The sequence below is a fragment of the Papaver somniferum genome, chromosome 6 (assembly GCF_003573695.1).
Source record: "Papaver somniferum cultivar HN1 chromosome 6, ASM357369v1, whole genome shotgun sequence".
In the NCBI taxonomy this organism is placed as follows: Eukaryota; Viridiplantae; Streptophyta; class Magnoliopsida; order Ranunculales; family Papaveraceae; genus Papaver; species Papaver somniferum.
Window position 1 is genome coordinate 177,786,693 of NC_039363.1, and position 25,934 is coordinate 177,812,626.

Below are 25,934 nucleotides of genomic sequence, written 5' to 3' on the forward strand. Positions count from 1 at the left end.
TCCCCTCCGATGGAATCATCAGCCCCTAATAATAGGATTCATTAGAATACCTAGCTGGGCTTGACCCAAAGTATCCCCAAATTTATGGGGTATCCCGGATGTTATTGATGATAAAAAAAAGGATAAATCTGCAGGTCAAATAGCTTATAAGAAACCTAGAGAAAAGAATCGCGCAGTATATACAAGGGGTTAAGTAAGATCAGAAGCACGTACGAAACAGATAGAAACCCAATTTGACGATGTTTTCATTAGAGAAGTAACAAATTCAAATAAGTAATATATTTAAGGAAATAATGATGCTCTAATTATTCTATCAACTGCAGTAAAGGTCAAACCCACACCCACAAAAGGTGAAAGAACTGAAAATTAAAGCAGCACTGATTCTAAAAACAAGTGTGACCAAACTAGCAAGCTGGAACCATCTTCTTTTGGGAGAACAACCTGTTTTTAAGTGCCATGATAGCTTCATGCCGTTTCTTGGAGATTTCCTCCAATGCTTGCTGGTACTCTAGTTCAATCATCTCCAACTCCAGACTCATATCCTTGAGCTCAAAACTATCCTCACCTTTACCTACAGAAGAAACATTACTTGCCCTGTTTCTGGCACAAACATCTTGGATGGACCCGTTATACACCATGAATCCTGAATCTGCATGCATACATCTATCGGTGCTGGACTTAATGTGGTTCTTTTCTGAAAATGTTCCAGCATCAGAGTATCGATCTTCTGAAAATGTTCCAGCATCAGGGTTTGATAAGCTGGCAGCACACTCATGAGTTACTACCAGCTGGTCAATAGGAACACAAGGTTTCCAATCTGGTATTAGTCTTGTTATTGATACATCAATCAACTCTGCGACGAAAAGAACCGTCAGATCTGCCAGCTTTACCTCATCAAACATTTCACTAGCAACAGAGATTGCTGTATCACTTTCAAGGTAAAACGAAAAATCCACCGTATCCTTCACTTCAGAATTTAAAAACTTTAACTTGAATGATACAGATTTTTCATCTTCTTTCACCCCTTGTAACTTGAATTCCTTCCCTCTTCTTACCCTTTGGACCTCAACCATTGGCACAGGATGAGACTCAACAGCTGTAATAGTTATTGTATTTTCTGGAAGCATATGTTGTTCTGTAGAAGACTCCTTTTCGTGTAGTGTAAGTACACTACCTGCAGAGACCTGTTTGGGGTAGCAATACCCAGCAGCAGCACTATCTTTCGGCTGGAGAAAAGGATCCTTCAAAAGTTCCTTTGCTGGCAATCTTTGAGCTACTGGACCCAAACACCTCTCAATAAACTTCTTCATCTCCAGATCTTTGACCTTAGAAAGGGAGGCTGGCATGACCCCGCTTACAACTTTTTTGTAAACCTGAGCACAATTTGTACACTCAATGTAGGGGGACTCGTTAGTTGTCATCTCTAGCATGCACATGCCAAAGGAGTATATATCAACCAGTTCGTTGTAATCCTCATTATAAATCTCAGGTGCCATGAACTCTGGAGTGCCAAGAACGCTGTGCAAACTAGCTTGTTCCATCACAGTGGCCAAACCCAAGTCCCCAATTTTAACTTCGCCATGATTACCATTGATAAAGATGTTATCACACTTTACATCCCTATGTATAATTGGAGGACTGTGACTATGAAGATAGTCTAAACCCAGCAATATCTGTCTTGCCCATCCCTTCAAAGCCTTCATGTCAACCTTCTTGTGCTTTTCTCTGTACTGTCTCACACTACCGGAGTTGAACAATTCAGTAATGATGTTTAATGTCTTTTTCCCATCGTCGACCCACGACTTGTACATCTTGATTATGTGCTTATGATGAACAACTTTCAACATATTTACTTCATCATACAATGCACTCTCTAAATCAGGCGTACAACCTCGCACCACTGCATCAATGTTAACTTGACACCAAGCCACTTCAATTCCATCAACTTCATCAAACGCCTTGTATACCGTCTTGAAAGCGCCTCTGCCAAGAACATCCTTATACCTAACATATCTTTTTGTAGGATCTGTTTCTACGACATCAGGGTCAGGAGGATCATCAACATCTTCCAAGAACTCCGTTCTGCTAGTCAAATCCATTGATAGACAACCACCCAAAAACTAACTCGAGATGAGAAAAAGATGATGAGCACCTCTTTTGTGGACTGAGAATGATATAAGAACGTTTAGAACTTTACAATCACAAGATTCTTCTTATATACCTTTTCCAGTTTTTGTTTTCCTAACCGGAAAGGAATCATAATCATAATCCAATTCTACTTGGACTAAAACTCTAGGAAGAGCAGCTTTTAGGAGACTTGTGACCCACATAACTGCTAGGTACTTCTATATCACAAAAACTCTTCTGATACTTGTGACTCACAAAACCACTTGGCATACACATTACTAGATCCACATCCAGTGCACCAAGTTGTCCTGTATCCCCTCTATTCCCCGTGGAGCTCCAACACCTGTCAAACTCGACAACACCCTGCACCTAATAACCTGTTTATGCAAATTTTGTGAAACGAGTTTAAAAAAAAAAAACAAAATACATCGGCAAACAAAAGTTAAAGTTACAGAACCACACGGAATCATGGAACTCTAGTTGTAAAACACCAAGAACTAACGATTTGGAGCTGAAATTAATATGATTTTCACAATCTATTTCTGGTCTTGATGCTATGGAATATGTCCTGCTAATATGTGGCTTGATCAGACCTCGAGATTTATTAAACACTATGCATACATTGACATTAATAAACCCTAGTTTTATCAAAACCAAAAATCAGCAAATCAAAGTTACAAATCCACACCAAATCACCAGAAATTAACGATTACGAAGTGAAATTTCAGTTTCTGAGAAGTTTTTGAATCGTACCTGAAATTAGGTTAGCACCGGGAGAAATGAGATCACACAAATTAATTCATACAGACGAGAGATCAGAGAGAGGGGGAGAGTTCCGTTTCTCTTTGTTATTCGACTTCTTCAATTGAGAACCAGAATTCTTCAATTGAGAGAGAGACGAAAACCGAGTTCTTCAGCTGATCTGCTTGAGATCGATCAAGATAATTTTTGGGTTTCAGATGAGTCGCTTGAGAAATATTAGGGGACGAAAAATTCGGGAAGATCCTTATTTTTATTTTATTTTTCTAGGATCAGTCAGCAGCACCTCTATCCAAATATGCAGCTGACAGGTGCCCAACTGGTCAGCTTATGTGTGAAAAACAAATCGAGTGTCCAGAACGAGGCCTTGGGTTTTGGGCTGTGGGTACCGCTTGTTTCGACGATGGAAAGAGAAGCGTAAAAGTGAACTCATTGTTCCACATGATATGGATTCTCTAATTTTTTTTTAGAATATTTCACATATTTTTTTGATTGGTTGATTATTTAACTGATGGTCCCATTATCACGACCATCATTACATAACTTCCTAAATTTGGTCAAGGATAGAAATTGAAATGTGAAATACACACTCGTTAAGGAGTGTGCACGAATTCGCACTCGTAATTTTAACCATCATGGAAATATGATTGTATTCTTGAGAAACTGATTTTATTTTCTTTAACCAAATAGACCATGAAATCTCCAAATTAGACTCATCAGTAAAATTAGACTCATCAGTAAAATTAAACCTATCAGTAATAATTATGAATAAAAACTATATCCAAATGTGTAGCTGATTGTAGAAAATAAGTGTCTAACTGATCAGCTTACGTGTGAAAAAGTAAAAAAGTGTCTAGAAGAGCTATGGGTATCGTATGTGTTTGGATGGTGGGAGGGAAATCTTATTCTCTGAAAAGTGTAATACTAAACTCATCACTTTTACATGGTTTTTCAATTTTATCTTTCAGGGATGGTATTCTAACTATCATGGAAATGAAAATAGGATAGTGTTTTCAAGAAACTGATTTCATTCCCTCCAACCAAATAGGCCATGAATAGAGCCAATCGATGTGGATGTAGTTCGGGTCCTAAACTTTAACCCTTAATAATAGCTATTGATACTTGGTTCCTGAGTCCTCTTTTTTCTATGATAAACTCTTAACTCTTGGTATTAGTCCTACATTTTTTTCCCTGTGGACCTCGCAAACGGAGAGTTCAGGGAGTAGATACTTTTGGACTAAATAAATTGGATCCAGACCTTTTGTCAGGTTTAGGGGATCCTTTTTTTAGGCATGAATTATATTTACTAGATTATCAAGCGATTGCATGAGGGTATGTCATACACATGGAGTCATTTGTTAATTTTGTTTAAAAGAGGTAGGACCTTATGGTCCCAAACTATTGTAGATAGATTTCATGTTTGATTGTCATTTGCCTCATTATTCAGCACAGCTGCTTGATTTTGTTCCCTATAGTTGCGACTAATAATATATTGTTGAATTTGAAGCGTCTACTTAATTTCGACAATTATTTCAGTTATATACCATATGGTGATTCAGTATTAGACTGTTTGAATTGATGCATGTATGTGTTGAAAACTTAAAATAATCCTTGGAAACCCCTTTGTTGTTGAAAAGATAAGTGAAAAACTTGAAATACTCCATCGAGATAGCCCTGTAGTTGAGAAAAAAGGAAGGATTCACATAGGAATATTAGAGAATGTAGGGTTTATAAGGAAAAACAAAGATTGTCATATTAAATTAGGGAATTTTTGAGTACTGAGGAAAGAGTAAACCTAGGCAACGGGGATATGTTTGTTCGTATAAGGAAATAGTAAATAACCAAATATAGTTAGAAACCAGAATTAGAGTGAACTAAACAGTAACTTTAGCATTTGAGGGGTTAACTTTATAAAGGGTAAAATGTAAAAATACATTATGAATTTTTATGGGGTTCTTTGGTTTATAGTTACTCTTGTAATTGTTCTGACTTCTTTTGTACTTCTAGATTCATCTGAGAGGATATGAACAAGTTTATCTGATCAACAACAAGGCATCCACACCAACTGGCAACAAAAAAAAATGGTTGATAAACAATTTGGTGCTGAAAAATTTCAAACTATAATCAATGTATCATCACCCAAGGGAGACCAACTAGCGATTATTAAAGTAGTGGATGTGTTTTGCATTTGCAGCAACAATTTGGCATGATGAAAGTAACCAGTTACTACCAGATATTTCACATCGTCTTTAATGTTTTCTTGATTTATATGAGGGGAACACATCAAAGGTGAAGACTCACGTCACAAACAACTCTCGAAAAAACAGATAAAGTAAACACTTTTCCCTTTCACTTTCACCTATTATATATATCCAATGAGAATTTACAAGAGATACAGTAAATTTATAAAAAGCACATAACTAGCATCATCACCATGCTTTTGCACACATGGTCTAATTTATTGATATAAAGGGAAACACATAAGTATGAAATCATGTTTTTGGTAGAGTTGCATTAGAAACCACGTACTTAACACTGCATAAGCATACTCTTTCCATATGTATGCCTCACAGCTAGACATAGGAATCAACGCGAAGGATAAATTGAGAAGCACCCTCACAATTCACTCCGTTCACCATAAGTAAATTCGTAACCACCTAGTACACCAATGTTTGAGCACCCGCATTTCAAATGTCTTTCAGCACAACTGTTGCATCTTGGTCCACCATAGACTATAATAGAACTTGTAATTGTCAATTCACTCACTATATCCATTATAGACGTTACATATCCTTTTTTTTTCTTCTCAACTACACATATAATTTAGTCGTTGTTTCAACTGCAGTTGCAAAAACACAAGTTCAATTCTCGCAGATAAATATATAACACAAAAGTGTAAACATACATAATGATTTTATCAAGAAGTTATTTGTTTGTTGGTTATTGATTGTACACCTACATATGCTAGTAATTGAAGTATGTTAGTAGTTAGCATCAGAAACATGGTGAAGGTGACAACAATGTCCATGGTAGATGTTTGCAGAATATTCTTTCATAACATTCATCATTATATTGGATAAAGCATGTCTGTCGAGACAGCAATGATGCTTTGCGGACCGAAAATGTTGAGTCTGATGGATTATTGACGGTTGTGATATATCTTTGTGCTAGCTGAGGCATCAATAATATTTGAATAATTCGGATTGATGAGCATAGTTTTGATGAGATTGATGGATTGATCATGGATCAATATGTATTTTTATGTGTCAAGCAATTGGTAACTATAAAATGCTCATCCTCGATCCATCATGTCGTGAGTAGTCCGGATGAAAAAACAAAGATTATGATATCAAAATATTGGTAGACAAACCAATGAAATATTGGTAAATAGACCAATGGAATATTGGATGATAGACCAATGAAATATTGGATGATCGGCAACTGAAATACTGATTAGCCGGATCAATATGAAATATTGCTTCTTAGAGCAATTGAACATTAATAGTTGAAACAATAAAATATTGCTTCACCGATTAATTAAAATATTGGTAGCAAGACCGAATACTAAATTATTTAATTAAAATATTGAGAGTTGGATCAATATTTAAATTATTGATTCCCAGACGTAATTAGATTTATGGTATGCATAATATCAAATATGAAACCATATTTTGGAAAGTGATGGACCAAGGAGCAATTGATGGAAGACTGACCAATGGGTAGAGGACCTACTGACCAATGGGTATAAGGACCGGCCATTGGTGGTGGTGTATGTGTGATTGTCCAATTGGTGTAAATAGATTGACCAAAATGGATTACAGGGGATTAATGGGATAATTAATCAACATATGTGAGTGACATACTATGAATGGTCCTGCAAGTGAGCATAATGATTGTGCATCACAGAGTTGCAGGCCAAATCAGTATCCAGCCGTAATGGCGCAATGCAAAGCTATAATAGCTCAACGAAGCCATAATAGCGGTATACTGTATAGACCGTCAACCACTAAGATAGTGATACTCTGCAGGTTCAATGAAGTGCAAGAGTAGCACTACATTGTAATGACATTTGGCTAAGTAATGGAGCTTATTGGCCGACACAATGAAGCTTCATTAAGGGAAAGGCAAGACGAAGCCAAAGTCGCAAGATGAAACATGCGGTGTGCCATGTTGGCAAGTGGCATGTTGGCATATCCATGGAATTTATTTGACCCAAACTCAAGGATGGTGCAAAGTGGTAGAATGGACTAAGAGTTGGTCTATGGCATTAATTCAAAGATGGCCAAATCTTGAAAAGTGTAAACAAGTTGGTAATGCAAGAGTTGCATTGTTGTTGTCAAGCTAATTGGCGTAGTGAAGCAGATATGACACATGAGTAACTAGAGTGAGCTTAAGGAGCTGGCCTTGATGATTGAAGCTTAAGGAATATCTGTGCATTAGCTTAAAGTGTTAAGCATGCATGGCCAAGAGGGCTGAGCATTGGAGCAAGACAGAATCCAGTATGGCACAACAAGTGGTGCAATACGGCTCAGTTGACGGTTACAAGTTAGTTACGAGATTCACAAGCATGCCAATGATGCGTGATGAAGAGGAGCGGTTATAAAGGAGCTTATAAGCGTGGGAGAAGAGTGCTAACTGCTAGAGAATAGGTGTTGGATGATTGGCACGAGATAGAAAGGAAGTGTCCAGTTAGCACAGTTAATGGCGGTTATGGAACTGCTCCATGGGACAGATGGCTGTCTCCAGCGTGTACAACGGTTGTGCACGGTTTGGCCAAGTAAATTTGTTGTATAAATAGTCGTAATGAGGGGATAATTCGGTAGGCTTGCAAGGTTAGCATATGTGAGAGTGTAGATTGCATATGAGAGTGAAATACTCAAAATATGAGAGTATTTGTAAGACTAAGGCTTGGTTTAAAGGTGAACAAGTCTGTGTAAGTCCCTCAGTGGGCAAGTTTTTGATGCAATAAAATGAAGTGATTGTGTCATGTTTTAAGTGTTCTTGGTTGGCAGATTGTTGTTAGCAAAGTATGGCAAAGATTGAATGCATTATGGGGTGCATTTGATGAGTTTAGAGAAGTGAAAGAAGGCTGTAAAGACTTTCGTTGTTTACCTAAAGAGTTCGTTGTTTGCATAGGTGCAAACTTATAAGGCTGAAGTGCAAGTGGGTGAAGATTTGTTCACAGAACCACTGTACTGCCGGGTTATATACCTTCGCGAAAAATATTTTGGGTGTTTGAAGGTGTGACAATTCGGGTATCAGAGTTGTGTTTGGTACACCGTTCGAGTGTATTTGTTGGATAATACGCTGGTGCTTCTTTCCCTCTAAAGCTATTTTCCAGTGAGCAAGTAAGTGACGCATTATTTTCAGAGTACTGCATTAGAAATGAGTTCTAATGGAATGATGATCGACGAAGAACTACCGGGTACGTTTGATCAACTTGAGGAATATGGTGATCTTGGCGATTTAACCATTGACTTTAGTGCTGATGGCATTGAAAATCCTCTAGTTTCTAAAGATAAGGTCAGGCTAGACCTACTTGAAGGAAGAACATCAGATTGGTTTAAAGAATTCGATGGCAGGGTAAGTGTTGTAGAAGACAAGGTGTCTGATGCAACCCTTTTGAATTGTGAAACCAATGCTGAAGTGATTGAATTGAAGGTGCAATTCAGTGACATAAAGACCATACTAACAAGCCATGCGAAGAAAGTGTCAGAGGAAGTGGCAGGCATTCGCGGGCTAATCAGTAACGACATGTTTGTAGGGCAAACGTGCATGGAGAAAGCTCTAATCGAGTTTCTGAGCCAAAAATTTACGCAGGTTCCAGAAATTTTAGAGAAATTGAGAATTTCTTATATGACGTTGAGGCATACTTTGAGGCGAATGAAACTGGGGAAGAACAAAAAGTAACTCTCGCAGGCAATTACCTTGGTGGTGATGCAAAGGTTTGGTGGAGAACTATGCTGCAAGAAGATGAAGCTGCTGGTTATGCCAATCATATGTCATGGAATGAAATGAAAGATGGACTGAGATGTCAGTTCTGGCCAAGCAATGGTGCTTGGTACGCAAGATAAAGTTTGCGTAGGCTAAAAATGACAGGTACACCACAGGCCTATGCTGAAAACTTTCTTGTATTGGTGCAAGAAGTACGTGGCATGAGTGAAGAATATCAGATGTTCCAATTTTTGGCTGGCGCGAGTTCGAGTGTGATTGCTGAACTCAAGAAGCGCAAAATCCAGAGTATCCAAATGGCTATTCAAGTGGTAAGAGGGCTTACTAGTTGCACAACAACTGAGGAGGTGCAAAGATGTGAAGGAGAAGCCAAAAGGAAGGAAAAATCTGTAGGCAGTAAGCGTAAGCATGAGCCAAAGGAAGATGAACTATTCCCTTTAGACAGGAAGTATAGGGGATGTTTCATTTGCAAAGGTTTACACTTCACTAGAAGCTGTCCACTCAAGGCGCAACTTAAGACATCAGTTGGGGATGATTATAGGAATCATTCTAGCAAGAATCGTGAAGGACGAAGTGAAAGCTCGAGGAAGAGGCCTCGCAGTGAAGTGGTCGCTCACTTCGACAAAAGAAACTAAGCTAAAAATAAGAGAAAGTGTTGCTGTCTCCATTGGCAACACTTTGATGCAAAAACAAGAGTCTTTCTGGCCTTGTTTTATGTAGCTTAAGTTGTTGGTTATTGCAAACTTTGTGTGTAGAGTTTGGTTGTACAGACTTTTATTTGAGTCTTCAAGTTTGTATATCCTTTGCTTTGGTGTAAGCAAGTCGCTTTGTTAATGTAGTTTTAGCTTTCCAAAAGTGATCAGTGGATCAATCATATAATGGTACATGGTCTTGTTATGTAAGAGCAGTAATGAATGAAGGTGTTTTCGTTTATAAAGTCTTGCCTCTTTATTTACGATGTAAAGCTAGTTCATGGGGAGATGCTGCAAGTAGCATATGATAGACGCATTTATGTGTCTATTTTGATCTCTTTTATGTATTTTATTAGTACCCATTTGTTCTCATTATGGTGTTTTTATGTTTGTTTAGGTGTTTTTGGAGAAAATACCCTTGTATGGAAAGAGTTGCTCAAAAAGTGATGATTTACACCCCGGAGAAATGTCCTGGAGGCGCCCCAGAAATGTACCGGAAACGTCCCAGAAATGTATCGGAGGAACCCAGAAAAATTACTATTTCAACCCAAGAATTACTATTTGCACCCCAGGGAAAGTGCTAAAGGGACACCCGTGCAGGATTAGGGGGAGGACATCTTCTTCTCAAATTCAAAGGAAGCTTTTTGGCGGGAAAACTGGCAGCGCACATGCAGATTTTTGATCGATTATTCGGACGTGTTTTAGAGAGACTCAAGAACTGTAATTGGTTGAGATTGTTCCTGGAGGATTAAGGAAGCTTTTCTAGGTGTTATTTTGGGTCACAATTGGATAGATAATCGAGTTGGAGAAAACAGAGTCGTGTATTATTTGGTGAGAAAAACTCAACACTGTCGAGTTTAATTCGTGGGAGACACTTTGTTGCATGAGTGTGAATCAATTTGGTACGAGTTTGCAGCATTTTGGAGCGTGAAAACACTAATCGACAGCGTGAGAAGGCAAGAAAGGAAAGAAATATCTCAAAAATATTCTCTCTTTACTGCCCGAGTAAATGAGAATATTTGAGAGTAATTGGGCGTGATTAAATGAGGCTGAGGAGTATAAATAGGTTTCTGATATCACATAGAAAGGTTGTCGAGATTTGGGGGTCGAGCAGAGCCTCTGAGGAGCAGAAACAATCGATATCCAGGAACGGGTTCTGCTGCTGCTGCTGCCATTAAAGAGCTTGAAGAACACGAAGAACAGACTATCCAGGACAGTCTTATTTTCAGCAGTAGGCTTGTGTCGTTGTTTACAGCATCAAAGTATTGTCGTTGTTTTCTGGACGCTCATCGTGGGTCGTAGATCCACTGTTTTATCCTTTTTCAATCTTTTGAACACCTTGTGAGCTTGAATTATTATTTTGAGTGTGTGTTTGATATGAATAGCTAAACCCCAATACTGGGATGAAGGAGGAAGCTTTATTTCACACTTGGGTAATTATATTTAATTCTTTTCATGACTTTTGCATTAATTTTAATTGAAATTATGATTTAAATTAATTAGTTGTGATTTGATTTGATGGGGCATGCTTAGCTTAGATGATTTGATGTCCCATGCTTAACATTTACACCTAATATTTTGAGAATCAATCTTGGCAATAAATTAGAGTCGATATATTTAATATATTTTTCGAGCTATTATTGATAAAAGAATTATTATTTGAACCTTAAGAAATGAAATTGGCGGAATCCTAGTCCCAGTACCTCTCGCCCATTGTGACAAATATTGTGTATATATTTTTATTTTTAAATCTTTACAAATCCGAGCAATGAACTTTTACTACCACTTTCAATATTATAATCAAAAATGGCGCCGCCGACGCGGACTTGTATATAGATTGATTTATTTTTTTTAGGTTTATTATTTTTTTTAGAATTGTTTGTTCCTTTTTACGTTTCTTTTTGTCTTTATTTTGCAGGTTCAAAGTGAAAACTAAGGACTTGGAAAGGAAAAATCTTAAAGCGAAAAGAGAAGAAAAAAAGGACAATTTTAGGATTTAATTTTTAGTTTGTAATTTTTTTTAGAGTGTGTGAGGAAAAATGTAATTTTTTTTTATTTATTTTGGACTTTGGACTTTAAACAATTGGACTTTATTCTTTTTTTTAACCCTACGGAAGGGTATTATTAATAAAAAAAAAAAATTAAATATAAACTGTTTGCAGGGAAGGACGACGATTACAATATCGTCTCGGCCCCTCGAGTTCGTACATGACATAGGAGTCGTGGCCCGAGTCGACTTCAACGGTTCATCCCCCGTCTGGTACGGGAGGTAAGTCCATCGAAACACTCGCGAATCTCCTGTAAGAGAGTTACTGTCTGCCTTAAGGTGATAATTGTTTGAGGACGAACCGGACTGTCTTTATTTTCCTAGTAAAGGGAAAGGCCTGGCCTAAACAAGATAAGGGTTCGGATTTCATCACCGTTCCCTTCTTGCCCGCCTTAGGAAAACGAAACCTAACGCGAACCCAAGCTTAAAATTTGGAATAGAACGAGACCGATAGGGTAACGAGCTTAATAGGAAACTCGTTCGAAAAATATTGGTTGCTCTTTAAGCACACTCCAAAGTTCATGATGGTTTCTGTGAGTTGAATGCGTGACTGCGCCGCCTTGTGATAGCGGTGAGGCCTTGGGTATCAAAGCTCCACTGAGCTTCCCTCGCCTCAATTCAACTTACTTTGACTCGGATTGATTCCAGAGGGGTTTGCTCAAATTGCAACGAAATCCCTTTCGAAAGATAGAAGCTGGTCTAGAAACAATCTAAGTGGAGCCATCATGCTTTTTGTTTGCTAGAAATCTTTAGGTTTGTTTTGGTGAAGTCGAGTCGGCCTTGTTTGTCGTTGTGTAGAATTCCCTTGCAATTAAGAATGTCGAGCTGGTATGATAGAAGCCAATACAATGATTATCGACCTGAATTTGAATATGGACATCATCCTTTTTATGACCATGTTGGGAATAGTGGTTGGGAACGCCATCCTTTGGAAGGATATAGGTCATACCCTGGTGAGCCCAATTATTATCCACACATGCATCAGTCTTACGAGCAAGAAGATTATAGTACTAGTTCTTCGTCTCTAGAGGAGACAATCAAACTATTGAAAACTAGTCCCTATTATGATCCTTCTGAACCTGTTCTTCCTCTAGAAGAGTCTCTCAAACAATTAACTGAGAATACAAATAGGTTTGTGTTAGAAATGAATAAACAAAATGCACCCATGAGTGAACCTTTTATACACAATACCATAAGGAAGTCTTGTGAGTCGATTCAAAAGCTTTTATTAGAGGCCCAGAACAGAACTGCTCAAGATAGTCTTAATTTCCAATATAGTGTTTCCAATAGTACCCTTGAAAATGAGGATAGTTATTTGCCTAATTTAGAGGACGAGGTTAGAATTGGTAACACTACTTGTTTTGATAAGGTTCAATCTTTTTCATGTTATTATAGTGATGATTATGATGAGGATAGTATTGATGAAGAACATGAAATATGTAGGCATAGTGATCAGGAATTTGTTACTCCGATTGAGCTTTATAATGATAGTGTTGTTTCTAATACAAATCCAAATAATTTTAATAATTATTTACCTATTCAAAAGGATGTGGATTTGACTAGAGATACCACCATTTTAGACGATGTAGTTCATGATCCTTTAGCTTGCAGTATGTTGGATAATCCATTATTTGATGTGCCTATTAGTGAATCGGAGGAGGTAACTATGATTAAAACCTTAGTTTATGAGCCGTTCTCTGATAATCCTTTATATGATTGTGATGATGGTTTAGAGGAAAGAGTTTACCCTGAGAATACTGTTTTAGAATCTAGCGATTTAGAAACACTAGTCTTAGAAGATGATAAACTCGTAGAAATGAGTGAGGATGAACCCAACTTAGAAGAATCTATTGACCATTTCCAGGAATCTGATGACCTAGAAATTAGGGAAGTTGTGACTAGTCTTTCTAGAGACACAGAAAACTCTAAGTTTGGGGGTGATTATCATTCTCCGTGTGCTTTAAATCTTAGAAAGTACCCTCCTGTAGGACTTGACATTTGTGCCTCAACCATCTTACAAGATTATCTTCATACACGTTTTCCCGAACCTAATGATGTCCAGAAAGAAGCTCAGTTTTTAGAAACCCATCCTCTGGTTGATGTGGTTAACCCAGGCTATGATACCAAGATTGACTTTGTTTTCCCACCAAAAACTTTTCAACCAATTGTGGGAACTTTTGATTTTAAGATGTGTCGGTTATTAAGTTTTGAGACTAAACCTAATCACTTTAGGATATTAGGGTCGACACATTTTCTTAAGGAAGACCACCTCTTTCATTGTGGTCAGCTGTGTGAGTCAAATCTGATTGACTTAGAGGATCCCCAGTTATTCAGGTTGTTGTTATGTGCTTATAATTTCTAATTTGAGTTTTTCCAGACTCTAATACCTGAACCGGATCTTAGTTTTGAGGAAATCCAACCGATGAAAACCTGTTATCTAGACCCAGTTATAAAACCTGAACCTGAGCCACAACTAGATGTAGTTGTCTTAAACAAGGGTATGTTCGGCATCTTTTTGGTCTGTTGCAGTTTCCTCTTCTTGTGGGTAATACTTTTTGATCCAGACGACCCACAGTTATTCCAACTACTTCTATATGATTCTATGAGGTGACTAATTCCTTCCGATGTCTGGCTGAAGACTTTAAACTTAGCACTTCTTGGGAGGTAACCCAATCTCATGCAACCCGGTAATATCCTTCCTTCACTCTTTTGCTTCAAATAGTAACTGTCTCTCCTTGTTCATGCTTTTAATCTTTAGAACATTGAGGACAATGTTAATTTTAAGTTTGGGGGTATGGGAGAAACTTTTTAGTTGCAATAAATAAACTCCAGAGCCTAGAAATTTACGCCTATTAAGGATAGCACTAACCAATCTAAGTGGATGGAAACATTTTTGTTTTAGGAGTTGAGGAACCAATCTGACTAGATGGAAACATCTATAGAGTCTATTCATAAAAGCACAGAGCTCAGGTGTTAGAAATAACATGATAGTTTCGCCATATCTTGTCGAGTCCTTTTCACTTTCTATTTTTAGTTTTCTTTTGTTTCAAGTGATTTGGTGGGGCACACGATTCAAGTTGTTACCTTTGCTAGGGTGAAATAGAGTGACTGAGTTACCTTTTCCAAAAAAAAAGAAAGACCGGACCAGTTAGACCAATCGGAATAAGTATTAACACTTGGATAGCAATATGCGTGTGTTCTCCCTGTTTCCGTCGCCTAAGCAAGCGTGGAATGCAGGACCCGTGGGAACTATCGTGTAATCTGCTGACAAGAAGCATGCGCTTGGATCAAAAAGATCTATTCATGCCGTTAAGTTAAAAAAAAAAGGTTATTGTTCTGTGTAGTCAACTGCTGGTTCCCTTGTATTTGCCAGTTTGTTGATCTAGATTTAAGTTATTGACCGCTGGTTCCCTTGTATATGCCAGTGTGTTAATATTAGTCAGACTGGTATCTCAGTCATTTAGGTTAGGTTTATCTTGGCAGAGGCCTTCAGACAGATATGGGAAACACCGTTCGCTTTTCAACCATCTACATTTTTCTTTTTCCATCTTCTTAATCTTTTCATGTGATTAGTCTGACTCCGATTATGATGTCCATCGTGAAACTATCTTAGTAGAGCTGTGTCACTTATATGAATTTTAGTATGCTTGAGTGCAAACTCGTATACAGCAATTGGAATTTCGCATCAGGGTTCTTCCTCTTAGAGTCAATAATTGTATGCCAACCAAGGAGGTTCTTTAGTGCTTACCAAGGTTCTGCGTAGATAGCTAGGGTCTGGAGTATTGGTTTTTGTGGGTACACCTCTGATAAACCCACCCGAGATTAACTCGGTCACTTTTCAAGAATAAAATTTGCTCGAGGACTAGCAAATAATAAGTTTGGGGATATTTGATAGACGCATTTATGTGTCTATTTTGATCTCTTTTATGTATTTTATTAGTACCCATTTGTTCTCATTATGGTGTTTTTATGTTTGTTTAGGTGTTTTTGGAGAAAATACCCTTGTATGGAAAGAGTTGCTCAAAAAGTGATGATTTACACCCCGGAGAAATGTCCTGGAGGCGCCCCAGAAATGTACCGGAAACGTCCCAGAAATGTACCGGAGGAACCCAGAAAAATTACTATTTCAACCCAAGAATTACTATTTGCACCCCAGGGAAAGTGCTAAAGGGACACCCGTGCAGGATTAAGGGGAGGACATCTTCTTCTCAAATTCAAAGGAAGCTTTTTGGCGGGAAAACTGGCAGCGCACATGCAGATTTTCGATCGATTTTTCGGACGTGTTTTAGAGAGATTCAAGAACTGTAATTGATTGAGATTGTTCCTGGAGGATTAAGGAAGCTTTTCCATGTGTTATTTTGGGTCACAATTGGATAGATAATCGAGTTGGAGAAAACAGAGTCGTGTATTATTTGGTGAGAAAAACTCAACACTGTCGAGTTTAATTCGTGGGAGACACTTTGTTGCATGAGTGTGAATCAATTTGGTACGAGTTTGCAGCATTTTGGAGCGTGAAAACACTAATCGACAGCGTGAGAAGGCAAGAAAGGAAAGAAATATCTCAAAAATATTCTCTCTTTACTGCCCGAGTAAATGAGAATATTTGAGAGTAATTGGGCGTGATTAAATGAGGCTGAGGAGTATAAATAGGTTTCTGATATCACATAGAAAGGTTATCGAGATTTGGGGGTCGAGCAGAGCCTCTGAGGAGCAGAAACAATCGATATCCAGGAACGGGTTCTGCTGCTGCTGCTGCCATTAAAGAGCTTGAAGAACACGAAGAACAGACTATCCAGGACAGTCTTATTTTCAGCAGTAGGCTTGTGTCGTTGTTTACAGCATCAAAGTATTGTCGTTGTTTTCTGGACGCTCATCGTGGGTCGTGGATCCACTGTTTTATCCTTTTTCAATCTTTTTAACACCTTGTGAGCTTGAATTATTATTTTGAGTGTGTGTTTGATATGAATAGCTAAACCCCAATACTGGGATGAAGGAGGAAGCCTTATTTCACACTTGGGTAATTATATTTAATTCTTTTCATGACTTTTGCATTAATTTTAATTGAAATTATGATTTAAATTAATTAGTTGTGATTTGATTTGATGGGTCATGCTTAGCTTAGATGATTTGATGTCCCATGCTTAACATTTACACCTAATATTTTGAGAATCAATCTTGGCAATAAATTAGAGTCGATATATTTAATATATTTTTCGAGCTATTATTGATAAAAGAATTATTATTTGAACCTTAAGAAATGAAATTGGCGGAATCCTAGTCCCAGTACCTCTCGCCCATTGTGAAAAATATTGTGTATATATTTTTATTTTTAAATCTTTACAAGTCCGAGCAACAAACTTTTACTACCACTTTCAATATTATAATCAGCATACTTAGCCTAATGTATGCAATAGCAAGACAAGTTGAAAGCTAATAAGCAAAGCATAGGACAAGGGTCCTAGTTGATATAGAAGTGATGTTGCTATTTGGGGATTGCAAAATGGCACAACGGCAGATGGGCGGCGACAGTGCAAGCAATACAGCAAGTTAGAAATCACTTCATCAACAAGCATGAGTTGGGTAGAACTCATGGCCTTGGCGAAAGACACACTTTTCAGGCAACAAGCAATGCAGTTCAAAGAAGTATTTGGAGACATATTGGATTTGAAGACATGGCGTATGGACAGCTAAAGAGTTAGCTAATAATGTGTCCAAAAGATAGTCAGTCACAGTTTTGTAAATGGGTTGTGCAACTCAATAGTTTTGTTGTATGGAAGTTGAGCAAAGAAAACTCACCAATTTAGTACGGGTATGCAAAATGGCATAAGTATAGACTTTATACTTGGTGGCCATATTCAGAGAAATAAGTTCTTGAATGAGGTTTGCATAATCAGAGTTTGGCGGGGCATGAAGTATTGAATGCGGGTGTTTTATGCAAAGAGAACCCATATTTGCTTTGTGACGTGCTTAATGAGGATCACGGAGAACAACAGTTCAAAGGAGGGTTTCCAGCAAAATTGATTGAAAACAAGGCCAAGTCGTTTATAAGTCCTTATCATGTTGAGTATGATAGAAAAGGCAAAGTCGGGAGGTGAAAGACTATGGCAATGATCGTCGTGATCAATAGGAGAAAAATCATTCAGTGCATATACTTAGGTATAAATGATTTAAAGTGAAATTCAGGCTAAAGGGAATTGGCCAAGAAGAATTTCAGGTTGGCATTTGGGTGTTGATGTATAATTTGGGTATCAGCGTAAGCGTAGTGCACGACGCCGAGAAGTGGCTCAAATATATGAGATCAATGGCAAAGCAGTAAAGCTAAGTGATGCGGATGCAATCGAAGGGGACCATTGAAAAGGGTTTAGTCAAAAGTAGTTGCCGATTTTCAGAGAAGTTTCTGAAAAGCAAGTGAAGCAAAGTTAAGACAAGTATGATGTTCATACTGGGTCGTGTTCAACGAGGATGTTGAACAGTTTAGGTGGGGGAGGTCTATGACCTGTCCTGCAAGTGAGCATAATGATTGTGCATCACAGAGTTGCAGGCCAAATCAGTATCCAGTCGTAATGGCGCAATGCAAAGCTATAATAGTGCAACGAAGCCATAATAGCGATTAGACCGTCAAGCACTAAGATAGTGATACCCTGCAGGGCCAATGAAGTGTAAGAGTAACACTACATTATAATGACATTTGGCTAAGTAATGGAGCTTATTGGCCGACACAATGAAGCTTCATTAAGGGAATGGCAAGACGAAGCCAAAATCGCAAGATGCAACATGCGGTGTGGCACGTTGACAAGTGGCATTGTTGGCATATCCATGGAATTGAGTTGGCCCAAACTCAAGGATGGTGCAAAGTGGTAGAATAGACTAAGAGTTAGTCAATGGCATTAGTTCAAGGTTGGCTAAAGCTTGAACTGTGTAAACAAGTTGGTAATGCAAGAGTTGCATCGTTGTTGTCAAGTTAATTGGCGTAGTGAAGCAGATATGACGCATGAGTAACTAGAGTGAGCTTAAGGAGCTGGCCTTGATGATAGAAGCTTAAGGAATGTTTGTGCATTAGCTTAAAGTGTTAAGCATGCAGGGCCAAGAGGGCTGAGCGTTGGAGCAAGACAGAATCCAGTATGGCACAACAAGTGGTGCAATACGGCTCAAGTGACGGTTGCAAGTTAGTTACGAGCTTCACAAGCATGCCAATGATGCGTGATGAATAGGAGCGGTTATAAAGGAGATTATAAGCATGGGAGAAGAGTTCTAATTGTTAGAGAACAAGTGTTGTATGATTGGCACGAGATAGAAAAGAAGTGGCCAGTTAGCACAGTTAGTGGCGGTTATGGAACTGCTCCATGGGACAGATGGTTGTCTCCAGCGTGTACAACGGTTGTGCACGGTTTGGCCAAATAAAGCTGTTGTATAAATAGTCCTAAGGAGGGGAAAATTCAGCAGGCTTGCAAGGTTAACATATGTGAGAGTGTAGCTTGCACATGAGAGTGAAATACTCAAAATAAGAGAGTTTTTGTAAGACTAAGGCTTGGTTCAAAGGTGAACAAGTCTGTGTAAGTCCCTAAGTGGGCAAGTTTTGTATTTCTTCCCTTTGATGCGATAAAATGAAGTGATTGTGTCATGTTTTAAGTATTCTTGGTTGGCTGATTGTTGTTAGCAAAGTATGGCAAAGATTGAATGCATTATGGGGTGCATTTGATGAGTTTAGAGAAGTGAAAGAAGGCTGTAAAGACTTCCTCTGTTTACCTAAAGAGTTGGTTGTTTGCATAGGTGAAAAATTATAAGGCTGAAGTACGTGCATGTGGGTGAAGATTTGTTCACAGAACCACTGTACTGCCGGGTTATACCTTCATGAAAAATATCTGGGGTGTTTGAAGGTGTGACAATTCGGGTATCAGAGCTGTGTTTGGTACACATTTTGAATGTATTTTTTTTATAATATGTTGGTGCTTCTTTCCCTCTAAAGCTATTTTCCAGTGAGCAAGTAAGTGACGCATTATTTTCAAAGTACTGCATTAGAAATGAGTTCTAATGGCATGATGATCGACGAAGAACTATCGGGTACGTTTGATCAGCTTGAGGAATATGGTGATCTTGGCGATTTAACCATTGACTTTGGTGCTGATGGTATTGAAAATCCTCTAGTTTCTGAAGATAAGGGCAGGCTAGACCTACTTGAAGGAAGAACATCAGATTGGTTTAAAGAATTCGATGGAAGGGTAAGTGTTGTAGAAGACAAGGTGTCTGATGCAACCCTTTGGAATTGTGAAACCAATGCTGAAGTGACTGAATTGAAGGTGCAATTCAGTGACATAAACACCATACTGACAATCCATGTGAAGCAAGTGTCAGAGGAAGTGGCAGGCATTCGCGGGTTAATCAGTAACGACATGTTTGTAGGGACAAACGTGCATGGATAAAGCTCTAATCGAGTCTCTGAGCCAAGAATTTACGCAGGTTCCAGAAATGCTAGAGAAATTGAGAATTTATTATATGACGTTGAGCCATACTTTGAGGCGAATGGAACTGGGGAAGAACAAAAAGTAACTCTCGCAGGAAATTACCTTGGTGGTGATGCAAAGGTTTGGTGGAGAACTATGCTGCAAGAAGAAGAAGTTTCTGGTTATACCAATCCTATGTCATGGAATGACATGAAATATGGACTGAGATGTCAGTTCTGGCCAAGCAATGGTGCTTGGTGCGCAAGAGAAAGTTTGTGTAGGCTAAAAATGACGGGTACACCATAGGCCTATGCTGAAAACTTTCTTGCATTAGTGCAAGAAGTACGTGGCATGAGTGAAGAAGATCAAATGTTCCAATTTCTGTCTGGCGCGAGGTCGAGTGTGATTGCTGAACTCAAGAAGCGCAAAATCTAGAGTATCCAGATGGTTATTCAAGTGTAAGAGCGCTTACTAGTTGCACAACAACTGAGGAGGTGCAAAGTTGTGAAGGAGAAGCCAAAAGGAAGGAAAAATCTGTAGGCAGTAAGCGTAAGCATGAGTCAAAGGAAGATGAACTGTTCCCTTCAGCCCGGAAGTATAGGGGATGTTTCATTGGCAAAGGTTTACACTTCGCTAGAAGCTGTCCACTCAAGGCGTAACTTAAGACATCAGTTGGGGATTATTATGGGAATCATTCTAGAAAGACTCGTGAAGGACGAAGTGAAAGCTCTGGGAAGAGGCCTCGCAGTGAAGTGGTCGCTCGCTTCGACAAAAGAAACTAATGTGTAGAATTGTGTGTCACAGAGTGTGTAGAATTGTGTCACAACGTGTGTAGAAATGTGGAGACCATTTGCAAGAGATTAATAATGAAAGGATATTTGAAGATATTTGACTTAATGAAGAAAATAAACAAAATAAAGAAGGGAAAAAGAAAATTATGGAAAAATATTTTTTTATGGTTTGAATTAATAAAGAATAATATATTACCCAAACAAAGAAAATTTTGGTTGCATGTGGTTTATATTATTTGACGCGTGGCACAATCTTATTGGAGGATTTTGCATTGTCCTTGTTAGAGCACTACTCGGTCGAACTCGCAAGCGTTGCTATCTCAAACTTGTTTGTCAAGTTTAGTTGATCAAAACTATATACCTGATTTATAGTCTACTTATAGTTGTGTCTCAGATTAGGATAGAATGTGTAGTTGAGATTTAGACTTCACGGCGTTCACCAATTGAAGAAGAAGGTCTACTGGGGAGCTTGGAGGAACTTCATCAACAAAAGTTATGTGGAGACTAAAACTTATCTATTACTCAGAAGTCTATTTTATTCTATCTTCTAATGAGACTGAGTCGTATAGCTATATAGACTTTTACATTATACATATTTGATATTTCGAGCCAACTTTATCTCGCTTATCTATTTCACGAAATATGTGTTGGAAGCTTTTTGTTTTAGCTATGTTCATCATATTCTTGACAAGTTTAGTTGGAAACAATTTATTTTTTGGAAAATAAATATTAAGTCAAAAGATGATCATGTGAAAATTACCTTGAACATCTTATATGATTTGTGTGAGACAGTCATTTGATGTTAGCTCGGGAAGTTTCGTATTGATCATCCGATCACTGAAAATTACTTGAAACTAATGGTATATGTGAGATTACCATTGTCGTCTTGTAAGGATGTTTGAATGATTGAAATGATAGCTTAGAACGATTTCCCATGTCTGGATACAACACGGTATGCATACCTAGTATGCGAACTGTCTTGTGATGATTCAGGTCCGAAACTCTTGTTTGTGTACTGATATATAAGCACGCAAGTGCTACATTTTATATCCATATTTATATTAGTTAGGACTCGATATTTTGGCTAATGACACAATTTTAGTGCTTTTATAGAAAGTACAAGCAAATTCAGTCGTCCGAAAATAAATGGCGAAATATGAAGCTAAATGATCGTTTGCGACTAAAGGCACCCATACCGAAGTTCAAGGCTTACAAGCTAGCAGGTGAATCTCACGTAAGGCTAAAAGAAGAAGAGTATGTGTGATCCACTGGAGGAAATAGTGGGTCGTGGATACTTAATCACCACATTCTGTCCGTGGAATGTAAAAGAAATATCAAGCATATTCAGTTCTATGTCGAGTCTCATCCCTTATTGAGCAGCAGCAACTCAAATTCTTATTAAAGAGGGTTTTGTTTCTTTTTGTTCCATTACCTCTGAATCATAATGCAACAACAAAAGTGAAGTTAGGTGGTGTTGGTGGTTGTTGATGACAGTTACCGGAAGTGAACTGCAGTGCTGGTGATGATTAGAATGGGTTCTTGATGGATGAAATATTTGTTGACGGGGGATGTACTTGCATGCAGTTGACACCGATAGGTGGATTATGTGCAGTTGATGGTTGAGTTGTGCAGTCGTGGTGAGATGGTTCGGTAGTGGCCTTGATGACGAGAACTGAAATGGGTCAGTTGCAGGTATGGACTCGATGAAGATAGACTTGGCAGCACTGCTTGAGATGCTGGTGATTGGTTAAGCCAGTTGCGGTCGCTGGAATTGATGTTGTAACTGGGATGCAGCTGGTGGCAGTGGTGATATCACAACAAGAAGGAAAACGCATGTGTTGGCCGAATTGATTTTACTGCGAGCCGATGGAGCTCATTGTATGTTGGCTGGATTGGGTAGATGGTTAGAGTTGTTACTACCAGGTAGAAAGGAAAGTGGCGGCTGTGTACGAGAATGGAGATGGCATCGATCTTCTAGTCGAACTGAAATCGATGGAGTTGCTGTGATTGAAGCTGTGATGATAAAGACGACTCATAGTCTGCTTTTTGGTTCGACATGGTGGTTGATTGAGAACGGTGATGGAACAAGGATGAAGTGGATCTCGAATTCAGCTGCGAGTATTGGCTGCTGTCATGATGATGGAGAAATGAGAGTTTTGAGCGTGAGTCTGATGACGCTGGGGAGATAGAAATAATGGAAGAGATGATTAGTCTCAGTGATTGAATGACTAATGTGGTTGGATGTAAATTGGCGCAAAGAAGTGCAGTGGTACGAGCAGTTGAGTTAGAGGTCCTTGGCATGGTCTGAAGTTGGACGGACAGATGATGGAGTTTATAAGGACCCTCAAGCTCGTCAACACTATTAGACCAGTCAAGAGACGAATTAACAGATAATGATTCGATTAATTAGAGACGAATGTAATTAATATAAATTAATCTAACAACGATCTAGATACGAAATTAGTATCACTAGATAGATCTCGGAACAGCCTACTCGAACGTGTCATTCAGACACCGGACGAAGAAGATATCGCTGGATTAGTATGAAGGGCAAATAATCTTTTTACATCTAAATCGCCTGGCTTCCCTTATCATTTATCTGGGTGCATGTATCATTTTCTTTTGGCCTTATCATCACCCAAACGTGTCGATGAGAAATCAGTTCTTTTTTCTTTTCTCTTTCCTTCTTCTTTCTCCTTTTTCTTCGTTCTTCGTTTCTCCCTCTCTGTTTAATCTCATCTCGTAGTTTTGAGTTTCTTTTGTTAGAGAAATTCTCTTGAATCTGGTTCGATTAATGATTTGAGGAAGGAGGTGTTGTTACTGAAGCCGATTGAGTTCCGGAAGCAACAGAGATTTGGTAAGTTAAATTAGGATTTGTAATTAATTGAAATTTCTTTATGAAATTGTTTGATATGATCGATTATAGAGTGGGTTTATTGTTAATTGAAGTTTAGATGTTGTATGGAGTCTAATTTTGAATTCATAGAGAAATTAAGGTTTACCCCTGTTCTTCCCCAATTTGGAATTAGGGTTCCTGGTTTAGAAATTACTGATGATGAAGAATAATTATGAGGTGGTTTGAGAACAGGGTTTGGTTCGATGAAGATGTTGTGAAATTTGAATTGGTGGTGATTTCTGAGAAAAGATGGAGCTAGTGACATGAATGGGTTACTATGGTTTGATTGAGGATACATAAATGAAGATGTGTGGAAGTTTTGAATGAATTAGGTTATGATCTAGCTGAACTGGTGGAGTTGCATACAGTTTGTTAGCTGCAGCTGATTTATGGGTTGAACTTATAGTGGTATGGGATTGTACTGGATTGTGTGAATGGTAGTTGTTGTGGTGTTCTTTGTTAGGTTGTATTTCATGGAGTTAGTGGAGAACTGTAATGGTGATTGCAGGGTGTTGGAGCAAGAAGATTGAGTAACTTCCGTAGACAGTTGAAATGGATTTGCAGATGTAGATGATTGTACTGAGATACAAGTTGTGGTAGTAATGATGTTGTAATTTAACTGTTGTATGGAGTTGAGATTGCTCTTGGGAGCTTAGAATGAGTTGCAGTTAAGTTTTGCTCTGCTGAAATGGAAGTGGTAAGGAATGTGAGTTGCAGTTCATGGGAGTGGTGATGGTGCTGCTGAAATAATGGAAGATGGATGCCAGGGATAGAGTTAAAATTGATTAAGAAGCCAAGAATGAGATAAATGAAGGAAGGGTACAAGGATTTTAATGGATTACATGTATTGAAGAGAGTGTTGCAGTTTAGATGTACAATTATGGCAGAATGTATGCAAGACAGGGGAGAGATTGTAATTGTGTTATTAATGCAGGGAAGGGAACTGAAAATGGTGATGGTATATATGTTAAAGGGCTTGCTGTGAATATTAATGGTGGCTGTTTGATTTGTGGATTGTTGCAGGTGAGAAAAAAATATGGGTTGTTGATGTTCATTGTAGCTGAGATGAAGTTGTAATTATAGTATGGTGATGTATGTTGTGGTCTGTGTAGTTGAGGTTGTTTGATAGTGTTTGAATGACAGTTCAAGTGAAGTCTGGTGATGGAGCTTGAAGTGATTAGGCTCAAATTCATTTGAGTTTGAACTGAAGTTGCAACTGCAGTCTGGAGTTAGTGGTGTTGGTTATGTGTATGATTTGAGAGAATGAATTATGCAGGATGAAAATGAAATGGGGTTGCTGGATTGAATTTCCTTTGGTTAATGATCTGAGAAGTATAGACATAACACTGGGATCTTAGTGTCTGAAAAAGCGGGGTCTAACAACACCACCCAATAATTCGATTAGCAATTTGTATGGACAAACTCCGAAATACTTTGCTAGAGAATCAACTAGACAGTCAGACTCAATTTAGATTAAAGTATCTCAAGGAGTCAATATCTCTCACTTGTTTTGATTTACTCAAGCTAAAACAATAGCGAGTCTTTAATCAAACACAAGGAATAACTTGGACGGTACCAAAGACCAATATCCAACGATCAATCAATATCAATCAACAACCAAAGGTTGGATTTCCAATTGAAGATCTTAACGCACAACCTGTATTATTTCACTTATATAAAATATAATGCGGAAAAAAAAATAACACAGACACCAGAAGTTTTGTTAATGAGGAAACCGCAAATGCAGAAAAACCTCGGGACCTAGTCCAGATTGAATACACACTGTATTAAGCCGCTACAGACACTAGACTACTACAAGCTAACTTCGGACTTGACTATAGTTGAACCCCAATCAGTCTCCTACTGATCCAAGATATAGTTGTACTCCTACGCCTCTGATCCCAGCAGGACACTGCGCACTTGATTCCCTTAGCTGATCTCACCCACAACTAAGAGTTGCTGCAACCCAAAATCGCAGACTTGATAATAAACAAATCTGTCTCATACAGAAAAGTCTATCAAAGGATAAATCTGTTTCCCACATAAAAACCCTAGGTTTTTGTTCCGTCTTAAGATATGAAATCAAGGTGAACAGGAACCAATTGATAATCCGGTCTTATATTCCCGAAGAACATCCTAGATTAATCAATCACCTCTCAACAATCCTTCTTGACTACACAAGCGGTTTGTCGAGGAATCACAAACATTGAGACGAATATGTTTGTGACT

General features: G+C 38.3%; 1 protein-coding gene across 1 annotated transcript; it reads right to left on the minus strand.

Moving 5' to 3' along the window:
- Positions 1–223: 223 nt before the first annotated feature.
- Positions 224–3,153, minus strand: LOC113290236 (probable serine/threonine-protein kinase WNK6). The gene is made up of 2 exons (XM_026539837.1): positions 2,881–3,153; positions 224–2,504 (listed from the first exon to the last, which is right to left on the minus strand). Exon 2 carries the CDS (start codon positions 2,097–2,099, stop codon positions 405–407), a length of 1,695 nt encoding a protein of 564 aa, XP_026395622.1. The 5' UTR covers positions 2,100–2,504; positions 2,881–3,153; the 3' UTR covers positions 224–404.
- Positions 3,154–25,934: the final 22,781 nt, after the last annotated feature.